Source organism: Festucalex cinctus, chromosome 21 (assembly GCF_051991245.1).
Source record: "Festucalex cinctus isolate MCC-2025b chromosome 21, RoL_Fcin_1.0, whole genome shotgun sequence".
Classification (NCBI taxonomy): Eukaryota; Metazoa; Chordata; class Actinopteri; order Syngnathiformes; family Syngnathidae; genus Festucalex; species Festucalex cinctus.
In genome coordinates, this window is record NC_135431.1 from 13256825 (window position 1) to 13276907 (window position 20083).

Consider the following 20083-nt stretch of genomic DNA (forward strand, 5'->3'; position numbering starts at 1 on the left):
AATTGACTTTTGGAGGCCGAGACCCAGTATGTGGTCTCAGTAAGACCAAGACCGACCACAAGAACGTCAACGCCTGTGTTGTAGGGTAACAGGAATCCGTTCTATGCACGATGGTAGCACAAGGCAATGAAATTGTTGTCATCGTTGTTATTAATAACAACAATGATTAATAACTATGAATGAAAAACAATGAATAACTAAAACTAAATTCAAATTTCTTGTCCAAATTGGCACTGGCTGTTTGCTTGGATTTTTGACGTCTATATTCGTCATTGGCAGTGAATGAGTTAACATGGCTAAAAGCTCCAAAAGGTTGATTTTTCACGTTTAATATTTAAATAAATTTTTTTAATTAATTAAAAAAAATTACGTTTTTTTTTTTCATTTAACATTTTAAATATTTTGTTTTCTGAAAATTTGATTTTTTATTTTTTTCCTCAGGACCAAATATTTTGAACCATACCAAAATTACAGTAAATAAATTATTCTTGAGAAAGTGCAACCTTTAAGTTTTGCCCTCTTGGGGAAATTTTTAACTCATTCCCAGGACCCAGTAAAAGAAATCTTCAGTATTTAACATTAATATTTTGTCTAAGGAATGATTGAATGTTTTTTTTGTTTTTTTTTACTAAATGTTAATCTCTCTTTTACCCAATAAATGACTCATTTAAGTTTAACATCTTAAATATTTTCTTTTGTTTAGGAAAGTACAACATTGGCATTTGTCTTCTTTTTAGGTAATGAACACTGCCGACAGGTGCGTCACTACTAGTCTCATCTGTTCACACTTTCCACAAACACCCCCGTCAAATCCATTCACGTACTTGCAATCATGGCCGTTGCAGGACAATGTTAGGCAGCAATGGAATGAAAAGAGCTGCGGTGCCAGTGAACGCAACGCAGGGTTGTTGTCACTACGCAATGTTCACTGCTGAGTGTTTTTTTGCTCTCCACTTGAAAGAAGGTCGGCAAACAAACACCATTGACCCTCATTTTAAAGCCATCGATTGGCTCTTTTCAACTCCGCCATTATTTCCTCATTTTAGCATCATTTGTTTGCACAGTGACGCAAAAACCCACGTCAACAACCAGTGACATAACAGAGCAAGATACCGTGTTGCACTGCAGCTGCCTCGTGTGTGGAGAAAGATGATATCATGACTGCACAATGTAATGCTGCTATTCTCGGTATGCCTCGGTAGCCATCATTAAATGGGGGTAACGGTCGCGAGTGCAAGGACGCTGGGATTAGCGCCAAACCATTAAAGCGGTCTGGGGTGATGGTGCCGCGTGATGATGCATTTGAATTTTAGATTCACTCAAAACCCCACCTTGTTTTTTTGTGGATCGTATATGTAACGTTTCTACTAATTGTCGTTCATTTCCGATGTAAAGACCTCTAACCTAATCAGACAGGATGGACAGCTGACCATTAACTCATTCACTGCCATTGACGGAAAAAGACGTCAAATGATGCATTTTTTGCTGGTCTGGCAATGAATGTGTTAAAAGTCTTCAGACCAACCCTAAACGAAACGCACCGAATAATCACGGTTATATTTTTACACCAGTACGGGTTATTGATTTCCAGAAAAGAATCTGCGACCTCTCGCTCCGTGGCGGTTACGTTCCAATGAGCAGAAGCGGCGGGGAAAAGGTTAGCGTGATTGACCGGCTTGGCTTCGGTTTTCTCCTTCGTCAATGACTCAGACGAATTCACCCCGTGTGCCATTAACGCCTGGCGAGAAATCGAAGGCGACGCTTGCTGGGTCTGATGCTCGCCGGTCCGCCAAACAACATGAAATGGAGAGCGGCGTGATGGACACAGATTACTATCTCGGTGAAAAAAAAAAAAAAAAAGGTCTACGGGAGCACAATAGTGCACCTGTTCCGCCCCCCCGATCGGAATGTCTCCAACAGACTGTTACTTTGTCTTTGAACTTCCTGAGTGTCTCGGCTTGTATTCCAAAGGAAGAGAAGAAGGGATATTGCTTTTCCAAACGCATAAGCTACATTAAGCCCTCATGCACAATTTGCAGCACGACAATTGATTTGTTTCGGTGCTCTGAAAGGCACAAACAATGTAAATACACAGTGAGCCTTATTAAACCAAACTCAGACGATACACAAACAGCCCTCGAGATCGATGCCGAGTTCACAAAAGGGCAAATGTAGTGTTGCCGACTGAAGGTCAGAAACTTCTGTAAACTAATCCACTGGTGCATTTTAGAGGAAGAAACTGAATTTGAATGTGAGCTCGGCTTCGAAACTCACGGCGATAAAATCCATTGTGGCATTTTGTTAAACACAACAAAGTTCGACATAGGTCAGGGGTCAGGGACCTTTTACTGTCAAAAGAGACATTTTCGTCCAAATAAATAACAAAAAATCTGTCAGGAGCCACAAAACATTTATTTTAAGATGGTGATGAAGGAAGCAGTGTTAGTGTAAGTCTAATGTACTGAGCCCAAGATAGTGCTAATTTGAGCTGCACCATAAAATATGCAGCATCCAATATTTTCAGATTCATTTTCTTCTACCTTTAATCTTCCGTTTTTGTTTTATCATAATTTTCAGACTTTGTTTTTCATACATTTTTTGACTTTTCTGCCTTTCTGTCAAATTTCTTATTTTTCGACAATTTCATGGACATACGGTAATTTTCTGCCTCTTCTTGCCTTCTTGCCTCTTTTTGGACATTTTCTGGCTATTTTATGACATTTTCTGCCTTTTTTGCTATAAGTTTTCTGACCTTTTTTGGCAATTTTGTGGACATTTTATGATAATTTTCGGGATTTTTCTTGTTTTTGAGCATCTTTTTTCCTTGTCTAATTTTAAATCAAATTTGCTGACTTTTTTTGCAATGTTATGGACATTTTATGGTAATTTTTGGGATTTCTTCTTTTTTTCTGACATTTTACAGTTACTTTTTTAATTTTCTTTTCTGCCTTTGAAAAAATACATTTTCTCACTGTTGGGCAATTTCATTGACATTTTAGGGTAATTTTCTGCTTTTCCTCTTCCTTTTTGGATATTTTTAGGTAATTTTTAAAAACTTTTTCATCTACCTTTTGTCTGTTTTTCTGACAACTCTGACATTTATCCAAAAAAAAATATATAAATATGTATAATTTCTAGTAGAGATCCACAGGTAGCCACAGGAGAGGGACTAAAGAGCAAACCCCTGACGTAGGTGGACCTTGGACACAGATTTTTTTTGGCCACCTTTGAACTTGATTGAGGAAGCTATTTGCTGGAATAGAGCAACTCCCCTAACCTGTGGATTTTGGTGGTCTTAACCCTAATCTTTAGACTCATAACTTAGTTGTAGCCTTGTAATTCCACTATATCCTGATATTTTGTCTGCATTACAGAGACTCGTTAGTCTCGTTTGTTGCCTTAGAACCTTGTCTTCTTTCAGAAGAATCACTTTAACCTTGGACCTAGTCTACATTCATTTAGTTCTCATTAACTCTTTTACTGCCACACATTATTTAAAAACAACCCCCAATGCCAGCGATTTTCGAGCATCTAACAAAAATGTGTTCTTTTGCTACATAATTAACACATGAAAGATCGCATTCCATTCTTTCATTTGAAAAAAAGTATGTTTCTACCATATTCCGTTCTTTAGTAATCACCATTTGAAAATAGGTCATTTGAGTGACATTGAGCGAAAATTGAAAAGAAACGATACATTTTCTCCACAACAGTGACTTTGATACTATTTTTTGTTTAGTGATGCTCCGTCAAATTAGGTTTAATGTTACAAAGGCTTTGATCATTCACGTCAAACTTGAAAATGTTTTGTTTCATCAGATTGCGTCATGTTTCATTGTAATTTGCAGCTCTAGTTAGGGCCCGCACAGCTACCGCTGCCATCTGCTGGCTATAGTGGGTGGGTGTTTTTGATTTCACAACTCATTGACCCGGCTGCGCTGCACTTGGAAGTTGCACTGACCACTGATATATTAAAAAAAAATAGTTGACGTCACTTCACGTTTATGGCGGCATACACCGTGATTTTTTTTTAAACGTTATTAAACGTTTTTGGCGGTCAAAGAGTTAAAGCTCCTTTGAAGGTAGATACAGTCACAGGCTTCAGAAGACGCTCATCGATATTAGAATTGTAACTTACCTGGGACTTTGGCGAGGTTCAGTGGACGTGTTCACTAACCAAGGGCCTTGTCTATACTCAGTTGCGCCCACTCATCTTTTCATTTATGAGACTTATTTGCTAACCTGGAACCGTGTCTACAATCAGTAGACACTTAAGCAATGTTGAACCATGTCTGCAGTCAGTCGACCCAATTTGACCTGTTTGGCTGCATTCACAGGCGAGTTGTTGTGGTCTATACGAGTTTCACAAATGACACCTGCAATGACAGCAAATGGCTCTTCCTCCATGATAGACTCAACACACACTGTCTGCGCGCTATCCGCCGGGTTTGTTACCACGGAAACTGCCGGTAGATGAGGACGGAAGGTGACGAGTGCGGCCAAGGTTCTATGGTGCGCGGCCGCTTTTCACCTCCCCTCTCTTCTTTTCCTCTCGTCGTCTGCTGTAATTGGAGATGATGAGATAATTAAATGGATTCTCATTGCGATGAAGCGAACCAAGTTATTATCGCCTTTTTTCTTTTCTTTTTTTTCTTTTTGCTGCGCCAGTGAACACACGGGCGTCGTGGATTGATTCTGTTTCATCAACATCCAAACTTCCTGCCTGATTAATGATGGCACATCTGCTGTCGACTGAGAAAGGAAGCACATCAAAACGTATTTTTCAACACGCATTTCCTGGATGATTCTCAGAGAAAAGAGCGTAGCTTTTTATTGGCAGCAAAAAACACCTTAAAGTGACTCATCGCATTGATTGAGAAGTGTGAGTCATTTTAACGACGGCAGTGCGAAGAGTGCGACGCTAATGATCGTCACTTCAGAGGTGATGCTCGCTCGCAGTTACATAAGCGCGTCGCCAGCGGCCAACTTTCTCCGCGTTTCTTTCGCCAATTGGCCGCGCTTTAATTGGGGCCGATCAATATCTCGCTTGAATTGTTATCATCCGTCTTTTTTGTAACGGATAAGCGTCTGTGGTGGGTGGATGAAATGATGGCTCAGCTCTTGGGATTTTTTTTTTCTTTCTAATTGTCGCCACGGTCACACCAGTTACCCATTAATCACGGAGGTGAGGCAAAAGTGAACACATCGCACGCCAACGCTGTGACCATTTTCGGAGACATTAAGAGACAGGCCACCTTTTTAACCAGCATGTCCAGAGGCGAAAGTTATTTCATTTTCGATTGTAACTCATTCACTGCCAGCCCCGTAAGAACTCATCTCTGACGTCTAAAGCCGTCCATGGCAGTGAATGTGGTAAACATCAGGAGGTGATGGAAAAGCAAACGTTTAATGTCTTGTGTGCTTGAAGACACACTTTCTTTCCGCAAAACGACTTTGAAATGAGCCAATAACGCCAGCAGATGTTTAGTCCATTCTTGTTCTTTAGGGCTACTTTTTAAAGCACTTTTTAAACACTCACACACCACTTCATGAGGTGCACCCAAGAGCCCAGTAAAAGGGCTGTGTAATAAAGTCTGCCTTTACAACGAGACTAACGCTCATTTCAAATAAATCGGTGTGTTGGTCTTGTGTGGATTTTTGGTCAGGATGTTTGTTGGCAGGTCTGTCAATTACTTTACTGTCAGTTTGCGTTCTGTGCGGTCGGTCAGTTCGTCACTCAGTCTTTTGATCTGTTGGCCATTTTGTTGATGGAGCTGTCGACGGTGTGTTGGTCAGCCATTTTGTTTGTCAATCAGTTTGTCAGTCTCTCATAATGTTGTCAGTCACTTGGTCTTTCTGTTGGTCAATTAATTAGTCTTTCTGTCGGTCTGTCAGTGTGTCTGTGGTTTGGTCAGTTTGTTTCGGTCGGTCGATCGGTTTGACAGTCAGTTGCTTTATCAGTTGGTCGGACTATTTTATGTTGGTTTTTCAGTCTGTCACTCGGGCACCTAAATATCGGTCTGCCAGTTGGTGTGTTGGTTGGGGTGTCTTCAGGTTATTTTCCCAGTCAGTTTTTCGGTTGATCAGTTGGTCGGTCTGTCTGTCTGTGACTCACTCGGTCTGTCCATCTTCTATCTTTCTGTCACTTGGTTCTCAGCCAGTCTCTCAAAAATCATCGTCCTCAACTCGCAAGCATAGAAACTGATCAGAAGTCAAGTTTTCTTAGGGTCATTTTCTGCCATGAATAATCCGTTAACGATCATACATCGGCCCCCCCACCACCCAGTGGCAAATATCCCAAGGTTTATTTAAACTCACAGTCCTCCTTTGGCTCACCTTCTGTGAGTCTGCTTGGCGACCCAACCACGGGGGCAGATGGCTTGAGGATGTCCAAAACAGCAGGCTGTCTTCATCACGCAGCAGCTCATAATGGCTAATTGCTAACTGGCAACTGCAGGCATAAATCCTCGCAGTCACCACATGGGTGGCCTAAGCGAGGCTCATCCAACAAACGTACACACATTCAAAGCCCCAATTAAGTCTGAATTTGATCATTTTGGTGGATTATTGCGCACATTGACAAATTAAAAAAAAACAATAAAGTGTCTCACAAAAGCTGACAGCTCTCCAATTAAGGACAGTAATGATAATAAAAGCGCTTCTGCCGTGATGAACGGTCCTCATATGGCATAATTAGTTCATGACTTTGTTATGGCTCTGTGGTGGTTGACTTGTCCTATAAAGGTAAAGATAAATGAGCTGTGATAAAATGTGAAAATTTGAGAGTTTGTTTAATGTGAGCTATTGCAGTGCACATTAGTGCTTCAAAGCGTATGATTGGCATTTTTTGTGGCGCTTTCGCTACACATTGGTTTTAATGATCGGCTTGGTCTATAATGACCATAGAGCAGATTTGCTTTTATCTCTTTGGGTTTGACAATTGTAGACTATGTTGGTCTTTCCTACACTTTTGCCACTCCTACAATTCAGATGTAAACAGTTTGTCTTTTCTTCATTTGGAGGCCATGTTGGATTTTCGAGCGGTTGTAGACTGTTGGTTCCTCTTTTGGTTTAAACGGCCATTGTCTTCTACATCTGTAGACGATACTAGTTTTTCCTTCAGTTGTAGACCATGTTGATCTTTGTGGAAGTTGTAGACCAGGGGTGTCCAAACTACGGCCCGGGGGCCATTTGCGGCCCGCCATGCATTTTTTGGCGGCCCGCGGCAAATACTAAAAATAATTTTTCAATGCTGTTTATTAAAAAAAAAACAAAGAGGGTGGATTAAACATTTCTAGCTACGCAAAGACACAAATTTGCAGCTAATAATTCAGTTCCAGAAATAAAAATAGTTTCATCCACTTGTTTCTTAGTGTCAACCTCCAATTTGTGAAAACATCACATTAATTAATGGTTAATGATTAATGAAAAAAATGTGAAAACATCACATTAATGGTTGTTAAGTGTGGTCAGTTGATGACCGATTGTTCTTGTGGTTCAGAATGTCAAGTTGGGATCAGCTGCTGTTCAGTGGAAAGGCATATCTCTTATAGTGGCACACAGTGGTCACTATTTGCCTTGTGACTGTTAGCAGTTTTCAATAAGAAACTGTACATTATATCAATAATTTATAATTGCTTCATTGATTTTTACCATGTTTAACTCATTCACGGCCATTGACGGAAAAAGACGTCAAATGATGCATTTTTTGCTGTCTGGTAATGAATGTGTTAATAAATAACTTAAAAAGAAAAAATAAATCAAAGTGGCCCTTGCAGCTTTATGTTTTTCTGTATGTGGCCCTCAGAGGAAAAAGTTTGGACACCCCTGTTGTAGACTATTTTTACATAGTGGACCACGTTGGTCTTTCCTACACTTGTAGACCATGTTTGTCTGTCCTTGGGTGTAGTCCACTGTCTCCTACTTTTGTAGAGCAAGCTGATCCATCTTATAATTGTAGACCTTGTTGGTCTTTCCAATACATTACCTGGCAACTGCGCAGGCACAGATGCATATACTGAAAAGTACGCCCACATGACGAGCATGGATGGTGCAAAAATAGATGTGAAACAGTCAGATGGGAGACAAATTATTTTGATCGTACTGAACCCTCCGCAACCAAAAAGTGATCAGTTCATTATTTGCTCTACTTGATTGCCACAAAGGCCCACGCAGGTTGTCCGTGCGTGCAGCTGGTCCTTTGTTTCCAAAAGTATGGGCAACAAAATATACTCAATCTTTTTTGTAGCTCATAGTATAGCAGAGCTAGGAGCCCCTCGGGGGAGATTCCCCAATGGGGTCTCGGAGTAAATAATTGACCGTGCAGCCCTCAAGCTGTTGACTGTGACCCACCGATGGTGCAGCATGGAGGAAGCATATGTCTACTGACTCCCCACTTGAACTGTTTCCATTGCAGCCAAAACAGCCTTCTGTGTCCCAGTATTCCTTCTTATGCATTCAGGACACTACGCAGATCCCTACCCTCATGACATTCTTCCCAATTTGCACCAGAAGTGTCACATTCCTCAGCAGTCGGGGCTGTGTAGCATCACTAGTGGCCAACATGTTACATTATGTAATGTAATGAAGCTGGAAGGATGCGGATGTGCTTTAAAGTGGAAACTTCCTGTTGTGTGGGGCCACAAGTATGGAGACAAATACTACACTGTCTGAACATCTTTGTACCAGCTACTACGGAATTTTGCGTGGATCACTTCAGATTTTGTTACATTTCCACTGTATTTTCATTGGAACGCATAGAATACGTCATATGTGGACATTTTTCGACCATTTCTTCCGAAATTTTTCTGGCCGCCATGTTCATTTTGTAGATGTTTGAGTCGCCTGCCGCTGCCAGCATTCTGTCAGCGTATTGCCGCCTTGAGTTAATGAGTGCGCTGCAAGACTGCGGGGTAATTACTGTAGTTATGTACCTGCCACTTTCTAGTGCCCGCTAGCTGTTTTAAGTGCCCACCATCGCCCGCTTGACAGACAGCTCGGGCCAAATGGGCTTTGTCTAGCTGGAAAATTGATGCGGATGAGTCACAGCGAGTGGGTGAGCGTGAGGAACGGAATACCAAGAACACGCCAATAAGGATGAAGCGCTTTTAAGGATGGGCGAAGTGGAGTGTGTAGTGTCCTATCAGCATTTTTCTCATCTCACCTCACCCGTTCTTTATTTCTTTTACTACAGAAAGGTCTCTTCAATGACTGAGCAGTTTTGATCAGTTCGTCATGAATAGTAGGGCAGATAGTGAGTCATTTACTACAAATTGCGTTAGGTATGTGTCAAATGATTTGTTACAAATTGTTCAGTAGGTTGTTATGGATGGATATAGCCTTGGAGTGTATAACTACAGGAATTAGCCTGCAGACTTAGACAACAGAGAAGCAACAAACCAACTTCACATGGCATCCTTGAGGTAACACAAAGAATACAACCATAATTGTTCCCAATGCCCCCCGCCCAAGCATCTGCCGCTTGATGAAATTCCGCAGCCTTTGGATTTGGCAGTGTCACACACCATTACGCAACCGCTTCGCTCAAGCTCGGAAGATGAAGTCTTGCCTATTTGCTTTTGTGTGATTCCGTAATGAGGTGCGTGTGCGTGTTGAGGCTGATGGAGTTGACGTGCAGGAAGTGTGCGCAGCAGGTAGAGCGCTTCCACCTCATCGAACGTGGCCCTCTTGCCCCCTTTCCGCCTCTACGACTTTGCCTGGCGGCGATGCACACTCAGCGGGAATGACGTCTTTCTTTTTTCTTTTTTTTTGGTCTCTGTCACTTACTCAGAAACTTTATTTTTAGCACAACCATTTCACTGGGTTTTAATGGGCTTTAAATATGTTGCTCTCAAGTGTTACAATAGGGATCTGTGCCTAGACAGCATAAGTAAAAGTTTGTGGATCTCACTCTTCATCTATCATTTGTTCCTTCCTTTAGTCATTCCTCTGGTTTCTTTAGGTCTCCCTAAACTGGTGGAATTTAGATGTTTCTGGGGGTTGGTGAAAGATTCTGGTTTTGTAATTCTGTGGGTGGATGATGTCTGTTTGGTACTGGATTTCACTTTGTTTCATCTTTCTTTCCTTTGATCCTTCCTCTGGTCTCCTGACAACTTCTCGACTCTGGCGGGACTCTGATGTATCCGGTTAAGGTGAAGGGTCTGGAATTTATAACAGATGTCAGGTGAATTAAAGAGTACAAACTCGCACACTCACACGCGATGATGATGATGACATGTTGACTCGGAAAGGCTGCCAAATGAATAATACTGAGCTCTCAAAAAAAAAAAAAAGTGTCAACAGTAGGTTACAAAAGAGATACGGAGGGACTGAACAAGTCACAGAAAGATAAAAATTTGACTTAAATAGGAATAGTGCATTTGGACCTGCCATGTAATCCAGCATCATTTTCCTCCCCGAAGCCTACCACTACACAGACGGAACATATTTTTTGCGTCCATTGTTTGTTCTTGTGAAGTGAATTCAACTCTGGTGGAATTATAGTTTGAAAAAGGCATTGTAATGGGCCTCATAGTGCTTGATTATTGCAGTTCCTTACATAAGTGCACATAAAAAAGCACATTTCCCATCTGTGAGTAAAATGTTCCAATTTCCTCCCTGTTTCCGCAGCTTTATTCCCTTCAAAGTCTCGACGCCGTCATGTCAAGACACTCGAGGCCACATGACCGCAGAATGCAAAGCGTTTGTTTCTTTCTCGTGCTGCGCCGCCAAGATAATAAAAATCATTTAAAAAAAAAACATAGCTTGACAATTTTTCATCTGAAGTGGTTTATTGAATAGAACGACAAGGCGAGTACGTGAACAGCTCCTCTGTGACAGATTAGGGACAGCTAAAGATGATGATTTACTTATCGGGATCACCATGATTGTCAGGCAAACACCCACTGGCAATTAAGCCGGTTTCCCGGGTGACGTGCACCTGGGAAGAGGTGTCACTTAGATTGCTCTACTGTTTTATCTTCTCTGCCAGCTCTTTGTGTGATCCACGTTGTGGACTAAAGAAGTAAGACATGCGTCCTAGTCAACTAATTCATCAATCAAGGGTTGTTCTCAAAAAACAAGTACTTAAATTTAATATTTTTAAAGGCATTTTGGACAGTTGGATGCCTCCAATTTTCTGGGAACAATTGGGTGGTTCACTAAATCTGCACCTGTTACCCAACCATAAACCGAAAGCCTCACTCTACCTTGAACCCTGAAATCTAAACCCTCACCTTTAACTTTATTTATGACCCTAAACCCTATCTTGAACTTCACCGCCAAGCCCTAACCTAAATCCTAAACCAATACCCTAACCATAAGCAAAAACCTGAACATAAGAACCTAAATTGGTAGCTTTTGATACCAATGTAAGATAACCATAGCCTCAAAACACAACCCCCTCATAATGCTAAAACTTGAATCCTAAACCTAACCATAACCCTGAAACTTCAGCCTCACCTTCAGCATAATCCCAACACGGAATCCTAATCCAAACCCAAAATCTCAACCCCCTAATCCAAACCCTAAACTTTATCAAACCCTTGCTGTATACCTAACTCTAAGATCTCAAACATAACAGCAAAACATTCATCCGACATGTTAGACTAACCCTGACACTCAAGATCAAGATCCGGTCCTCGAGGGTCCGGAGTCCTGCATGTTTTCGAGGTTTCTCTACTCTAAAACACCTGATTCAGTGATCCACATCATTATTAGGCTTCTGCAGAGCTTGCTGATGATCTTAAATATGAATCAGCTGTGTTGAACGTGGGAAACCTCTAAAACATGCAGGACTCAGGCCCTCTAGGACCAAACTCTGACACCACTGCTGTAGGAGAACCACACCGTGTTCCATTCAAGACCAACGTATATCATGCGTGTAGTCCTACCTCCCTGAAGGCATCGTAGCGCCTTGGCGGCTGTCCGGCGCTGCTGCGTGAGGAATGACTGTAATAAATTGGCGCAAGGCTGTGATTGGATTATTCATGACCGAAAATGAGGACTACATTGCTTGTATAACTGCTCTTTTGAAAAATACATTTTTCACACTTTGACGCCGCTCAGCTCAGGAGTGCGTCACTAGATGATTGTTTCCCAGAGCCACCATTTGGCCGATTCGCCGAGACATGAAAACGGGCGGCTGTCGGCAATTCTGGCATTTGAAGAAAGAGGAAAGTGACGTATCCACATGCCCGTCGTAACTGGAACATCCATCCATCCATTTTTATAGACCAATTTTCCATGACATCACACAGGAAAAGAGGAAGGTTTTCCGATAGATTCAGGAGTAAACAAACCCATCTTTGTCTTGACCAAGGCCAATGATTTTCTTCTTGTGTGGTACTACTAAAATGTCATTTGAAAAGAAATCAAGTGAGGTACAGGAGACACAACGGTGGGTCTGGTGGAAAATCAGACTTGGTTAATATGACCATTGAGGGACTGGCTAATTCAGTTAGGAGACAATAAACTGAATTCCTTAACCAAAGGGTATGCATACTGACATAATTTGTCTGTGAGCCATTGAGTGGTCCTTGTGGTGGCTAATCCCGTTTGTCTTATCTGTTAGGATGTGCTGGATGGTCAATTTCCCACGGAGTCTATGATCACTAGCGATTACGTCCTTCAACTACATTTCCTCGATGGAGTTATTGGGAAAATTGGCACTCAATGGTTGTAGAAGATAAAGTGACAAGGATGTGTCAAGATGGAGATCACCATCCATCAATGTCAGCCGTGTATCTCTCGGCGGCCGTGAACTATGAACTGTCTCGGCGGGTGACGGTCACAGTGAGTTATGAGAGCCATCAAACGTGCAGCCTTCAGGATGCGTGGGGGTGCTTTAATGGAAAACCCGCAATCAAAAATTCCCTTCCCGTCCTACTTCCAGAGATTTGTACGTGTTGTCTACGAGCTCACCGGAGACAGTCGCCCGGTCCGTGTTATGAAAGGTTTCCACGCAATTAAATAGGCCGTTTGATCAGCGGAGAAGCTTTAAAGCTCAACTACACGCCCACAGCAGGCGAGGGAGGAAAAAATGCTTTGGTGCTCCCACAACGAGGGTGCGAGGCGGAAGGTTTTTAAGTTGGCAGAGCAGGATTAGCGTTAGCTCTGCTTGAGTACTGTGGTGGGCAAAACTGTAAGATTTGGTGTCATTTCAAAGGAAGTACTTCCTGTTTTTCATTTGTTTGGCTTACAAGTGTTTTGTCTACAAATATTTATTGTAACTGACTTTACGATTGCCATAGTGTAGATTAGTGATGAACTGCAGCGTAGGGCCCCTCCTGAAGGTAGTTTAATGGTTTTGTTCCCACAAAAAGCCTTTGGCATACAATTTTCGACAACATGGGAGTACTGTGAGCTATTGGTTAACACGTCTCCTCACACAAAGTCTCGCTAGGTTGAACAACGAATGGGCCTTCCAATTGATTAATTGATGGATTTGTCCATCCGGTGTATCGCGGTGCACAAAGGCCTCCTTTTATTTCAGCTTAATGACCCGTCACGTCACGTCCCCTCACCCCGCCCACCATTTTGGCTCCCGCCGCCACGGTAACCCACAATACCCCGCCGCATATTACATTTCACTCCCACGGCTTTCAGCCATTCCTCGTCCGTGACTTTTCTCGTGTTGCCACTCTTCCTTTTGGTCACTCGCTGCTATGAGCTAACATGTCACAAGGGATCGCTAATGGCTTCTTCTTAGCAGCGGGGCATTTTAAGCAAATTAAAAGTGGCCTTTCCCCGCCCCCTTTTCTTTTTTATGGCTTGATTGATGGTTGGAGAGACCGATGGATCCCTGGCCGTAATCACCCGGCTTCTTGATTGGCGGTCGGCTGGCCAAAAGGGAAAAAAGGGGGTTCTGGAAATGGTGCCGTTCCATTTTGGCCATCCTGGCTTGATGTAAGAGTGAGGCAGCACACAAAGCTCTTTGTTTGATTTGTTCGGTTATCGCAGCTCGTTTGCTTTCACGGCTAAGCCTTCACAAGACCTTTTGTTGTTGTTAATTAAGCGACTGTTTTGTATGCCAGTCCACAGAGAGGGAGGGATTCTTATTCCTCCTCTTTTCCGCCTCAGAGGTATTTTGTATTTCTCTAATAGGCTGTGTTCCACGCAGATGAGCTGTTTAAATGTATATTTGTTTTACTGCCTCCTCCTCCTCAGACAATTACATTCCCCGATGCGCATCCTGCAGTCAATTCTGGCGAGCTGGAACGCCGCCAGGGCGCTTTGTTTTCTGGGGGTTTTCACACCACATTGAACCTCGTTGAAATTGCTCAGTGTGTAAGATCAAGGGAAGCTCAGTTAAATGTATTGATTGTTCTTGGATGTTTGTTTTTTTGTCCTAGTAACTCTTTATTTAGATTGGGTAAACATACAAATGGTTCTGTCGTCAACGGTTACTGGGTTCTATGGTGTAATCTGATTGTTTTTGGGGGGGGTTTTCGACAATACTCCCAACATCCATTCCAAGTAACATTTAATCAGATGCAATTTGGTGTGGGGTTCCTCAGGGAAGTATTTTAAGTCCTTTTATTTTCTATAAGCACGTACAATCGTCAACGCCAGTCTTTTTTTCTCTCAAATTTGCTCTTGTGTTTCTACCAGGCTGTAAAAAATGAGAATTTCACATGCTGTCAGCTTTTAAATGGCACAACAATCAAGCGCTTGCACTCTTGCTTGTCACCTCTTGATGTCTTTAAAGGGCAAAACCGAAAGAACAACCTTTCGTACGTGACAGGGTGGCATTGCGGCGCTGCTCTTTTCATACCGCTTAACACCTTTTTGTCATTTTTTGCCCGCTTGGTTTTTGACCCAGCTGTGTCTTCTGTGTGCGTTGAAGGAGGCGAAACTGCGCGAGCTGCTGGACGTCAGCACGCTGGCGGGCAAGATGGAGAACAGGATGCTGACGGTGGTGAGCGGTACCGACATGGTCAACGTCACGTACCTGAACTTCATGGCCTTCCAGGAGGAGACGGCCAAGGTAGATAGTCAGAATCTTCAAGAAAATGTTAGCGTAGATGCTAATGCTAAAAAATGTTGGTCAGTTATGTAATATTGTAATCCAAGGCTGGTCGCCACGGCAACAACTACTACCATTCTCCAGTGTACTATCTCGATGTTACGGCATTTGAAGGTTGTTTTATATTGTTGCTTTAATCCACTGTGTACAGCCTCCTTTTAATAACTTGTGTAAAACTATAACTTTATTACTTATTTGGGAGGCTTTTGGATGTGTGTTTTATTTCCCATAGGAATGGGCCGAGGAGCTTTTCAGTCTGGCTTCCAACCTGCTGGTGCAAAACATGTCCAGGGAGGCCTGCCTGGAAAAAGCGTAGGCCATAACCACACGCACACACACACACACACACACACGCACACACTGCCATAAATCGCCGACCTCGGTTGACTCACGTTTTGTGGCGTAGTGCGTAGAGTGACCCGGCCAATGACTTTTAAAGCACGTCTTTGTCAGCCGTCAGTGCAGCGCCAGCTCCGAACGCGCTTGTTCGATCCCTCTCGGCTGGAGTGACCTGAAATACTGTATGAATCCGCCAACAGCACGCGGCTATTTGTTGTTTATCTGTGATCAGCTCTCAACCCGCTATGCCTCCCTCCCTCCCGACAGCAGGCAAATTGACTTATGAGACAATAAAAACGGGCATCGACTGAGCGCGCGCCGGGCAGACTTCTGTCGGCTTGTGTCCGCCAGTGCGGTGCAAATGTGTAAAAGCGGAGGATGCTAACAATTTGCGTGTTTTGCTATGGGATACGACGCTCGTAAATAGGTTTTAATTAGCTGTTAGCACTTTCTCTTACTCTACTTTTACGGATCTGTGGGCAAAAGTATTAATACAGTTACATACAATAAGGAAATTAAAGTAATGTGAATTATATAATGATATATAAGAAATATTAATTAGAAATAATGAAATGTATATAATATTCCGGGCGGCATGGTGAGGAAGTGGTTAGCACGTCCGCCTCCCAGTACTGAGGACTCGATCGGGTTCGAGTCCAGGCTCCGGCCTTCCTGGGTGGAGTTTGCATGTTCTCCCCATGCCTGGGTGGGGCTTCTCCGGGTACTCCGGCCTCCTCCCACATTCCAAAGACATGCATGGCAGGTTATTTGGGCGCTCCGAATTGTCCCTAGGTGTGCTTGTGAGTGTGGATGGTTGTTCGTCTCTGTGTGCCCTGCGATTGGCTGGCAACCAGTCCAGGGTGTCGCCCGCCTACTGCCCAGAGCCAGCTGAGATAGGCTCCAGCACGCCCCGCGACCCTTGTGAGGAATAAGTGGTGAAGAAAATGGATGGATGGATATAATATTCCTGAAAACTGTTAAAAATGTAAAGATCAGTGACTTCAGAGTTATATTCAGCACTTTAAATAAAGCAACAAGAGGAAAAATATTGCTGTCGCAAGGCAGAATTTCTTATACGTAACCATTTCAAATCACAAACTACGGCAACTCCACTTGGACTAAAAGATTGAGATTTTATGTTTGAGTAAATATGTAATTTAGTTTCATTTATATATATTGTAATATATTTAACATACAGAACATTCACATTATGTTATATAATAATAATAACAATAATAATAATAATAATAATAATAATAATAATAATGAAAGTGTATTTTTACTTTAATTTTCTCTACATCTATAATTAAACTGTATTACAGTATTATGGACTAGCAGCATTATACAAATTGTATGTGCACATTATCATTTCTCACTGCTCTGTATTAAATCTAAAATTAAAAAAAAAAGGGGGGGGGGGCTAAAATAGTGGCATTAATGCAGTGTGAGTGCCATAAGTAGTGGACTCTGTAGTGGATATTAATTATTAGCCAGCATCCACTTAAGGGCCCAGCTCCTGTTGCGTTTATTTTTAGTTCCGTCTCCGATTAGCCTGCACATACTAAACTGTCGTATAACTGCCTGTGTGTGTATACATTGGTCGTATGACGCAATGTGTTGAACACAAGTATGATTGTAATGCTTTTTGCTGTGTGCAGATACACGCGACTGAAGCTGCAATTGAACCCTGAAGGTCGAATCCCCGTCAAGAAGTAAGACGTCTCTTCACGCTCCTTCGCCTTCATCCTCCTCCCATGCTGAGCTTTAATGCTGGCGCTTACGCAGAATATATGGCCGGCATTAAAAGTGTGCAGGGAGCCAGGGTTTATACACTTCTTAGTGGAATGAGCCAATTAAATCAAATCTTTAATTAAAACTTCATTTACTAACGCGACATTGCAGACTAACTGTGGAAAGGAAGTGGGAGTTGTCTCGCAACACCGTTGTCAGTTTGTGCGTTCGTGTCGTCCCCGCAGCATCTTCAGGGTGTTCTCGTCAGACCGCAAACGAGTGGAGACGGCGTTGGAAAACTGCAACCTTCCCTCCGGCAGAGTGAGACGCCAAAACATTCCTCGTTTCCCCCTTCTTTGTTGTCCTCATCTCTCCTCCCTCTCGTCCGCCTCCTTGGTTTTCATGCGTCCGTCAGTCCCGTCGTCTGAGTCATCCTCACTTGTCATGGCACAAACGCACCCGAGGGAGCCACATTGATGCAACGGCTTTATTTTTACCCTACTCACATGTCACTGCACCCCCGTCGCGTGTGCACCAGCCCTCCAGCTAGTACCGTCACCATCCCATCAAAAGCACGCATTTCCACGTTATGGATTTGTGGTCAATGAGCGATTTGCAAGTTTTTATGGGTCATGACCTTCATTTTTGTTGTTGTTGTTTTTTATGTTATCGATCCTTAAATGTGGCACAATTGTAGGATTCAGGCCTAAACGAAATACTAGCTTAAACACCCCAAACATAAACAGAAGCCAAGTTGTGGTGAACCGGCACTGTCCCTGATTTAGAAGAATAATTAACGAAATGTTAGAATTATAACAAATTTATTTATAACAAATACATACAATAAATTACAATAAATAATATATATATATATAAATATATATATAAAGTCCATTATTTTCTGTAATGCAATTAAACAAGCAAAAATGTCATACATTCTGGATTCATTACAAACCAACTGAAATGTTGCAAGCCTTTTCATTATTTTAATATTGCTGATTATGGCGTACAGCTGAAGAAAACTCAAATATCCTATCTCAAAATATTAGAATATTTCCTCAGACCAAGTAAAAAAAAATGCCACAATCAGCAATATTAAAACAATAAAAGGCTTGCAATATTTCAGTTGATTTGCAATGTATCCAGAATGTATGGCATTTTTGCTTATCTAATTGCTTTACAGAAAATAAGAAAATAATGGACTTTATCACAATATTCTAATTTTCTGAGACAGTCCTGTATAGCGCACAATGCGTCCGTGAATGGATTGAATAGTGGGAGTAAAAATGTCAAAATATTGAATATTAGATAGAAAAAAAGTGGCAAAATGTTTGATTTTGTCTGATTTATTTATGTATTAGTTGGCCCTAGGCTATCAGGCCACGGTTAATGTTTGACCGTGACTCACCCATCCCCAAAGTAATGGACGTCAAATCATAAAACCAAATCAAACAAAAAGGCAAATTTTTACTTATTTTTGTTGTTGGTTACATTGCCATCTTATGAAAATATACAATTGTGTTTTGTATGTTTTTATCTGGAAAACACACAAAAATTAACCAAATGTGGAGATACATATTTTTCATTGGTGCTATGACCATGTAGCATTGCATAGCATTTCTTTTTGAGAAAGAAAAAAAAAAACACTGAGAAATATGTATTTTCACATATGTATTTTCAATATGTATTTTTTTTTCCCAAATAGAACCTCTGCAATTTTCTTATATTTCCCAAAAACAATTTTGTTGTTATTTATCTGATAAAACAACACAAAATGCGGCAACATTTTTCCTTTTCATTACAGAGGTCAACGTTAAAAAGGCCCCGCCCCCATCCACCAAAAGTGTGTCTGGGATGCGCGCGCAAGCGAGTGTGCGCGTTTGGTTGTTTGCAAAGTGGCGACAACTGCTTACACGGCGGCACAGACACGTCGTAAAAAGAAGCCTACTGAATGGCCTCTTAATACAAACACCATGAACGCGCAGGAATACAAACTCGCTCTATCGCCTTCTCTCTCGCACACACACGCATGCACACGCTACACGTGTGTGTATATATAGATATGTAGAGCGAGCAGTAGCTAATTAGCACAAGGAGCAGCAGGAACAAACGTGTTGCCTTGTGAAAGTCTGCTGGGATTTGCTGCTGTTCCTGCGGGCTCGTAATTACAGCTAAATGGTACGCCTGTTAATCCCTAAAACGCACACACTCGATGACTCATTGACCTGTGCGTCAGTGTGATGATAACCGTAGAACAAGAAATTGATCGTACCGACCGTTGGGAGACATCTTTAAAACAATTAATCAGCTGGGGACTAAAGTATTGGGACACGCTTCTGGATCAATTGATGGACAAAAGTGTTGGGACACGCCTCTTGATTAACCCCTTCAGACCCATAGATGGTTGCAGTGGACATGACAAATTTGCGTGTTAAACCAATGAAAACGCATAATTTAGATGATGCCAACATTTCTGGCACACGATTGGATCCTAGCTAACCAATCACAATCACAAGTTGTTTTGCATGATGTTCATATTAAAAATGTTACATATAAGCTTGGTAAGTTTACAACACGTTACAGCCATACTATCCTGGTGTCCACTATTACTGATAAAAACATGAGATAACCCCCCAAAAAAATTTCCCATGGTGTTCTTATGTGGGAAAAGAAAAAAAATGCCCAGCAAAAAAAAATGCAGGTTTCAAGGGGTTAATTAACTAATTTACAATCAGCAAAATTCAATATATTACACGCAGTTTTACAGCATTTTGACTATTTAACAACCCTCGGAATATTCTGACCCTGTTCAGAAATGTACTTGACGGATTTATACGTCAGTGGCAGTAAACGGTTGGATTCAGGTGATTAGTCTAAATATTTGTGAATAAGTGAAAAAAAAATTCTGTGGTATTTTTACACCATTTTTACACAAGAATGAAAAAAAAAGAAAAAAAAAATGCAGGTTTCAAGGGGTTAATTAACTAA

At 41.8% G+C, this 20083-nt stretch overlaps 1 protein-coding gene across 5 annotated transcripts in view; it reads left to right on the forward strand.

Annotated features, from left to right (window-relative positions):
• The window catches only part of plcb1l (phospholipase C beta 1-like), an 88612-nt gene that overhangs the window by 30601 nt on the left and 37928 nt on the right, over window positions 1–20083 (forward strand). For all 5 annotated transcript variants that reach the window (XR_013281148.1, XM_077510265.1, XM_077510266.1 and 2 more), the window contains exons 4-7: window positions 14846–14986; window positions 15258–15337; window positions 17023–17076; window positions 17341–17416. Coding sequence is in view for 4 of the 5 variants with exons in the window: in XM_077510265.1 (XP_077366391.1) it covers window positions 14846–14986; window positions 15258–15337; window positions 17023–17076; window positions 17341–17416 (351 nt within the window). In the remaining variant the exon portion in view is untranslated. The remainder of the gene's footprint in view (window positions 1–14845; window positions 14987–15257; window positions 15338–17022; window positions 17077–17340; window positions 17417–20083) is intronic.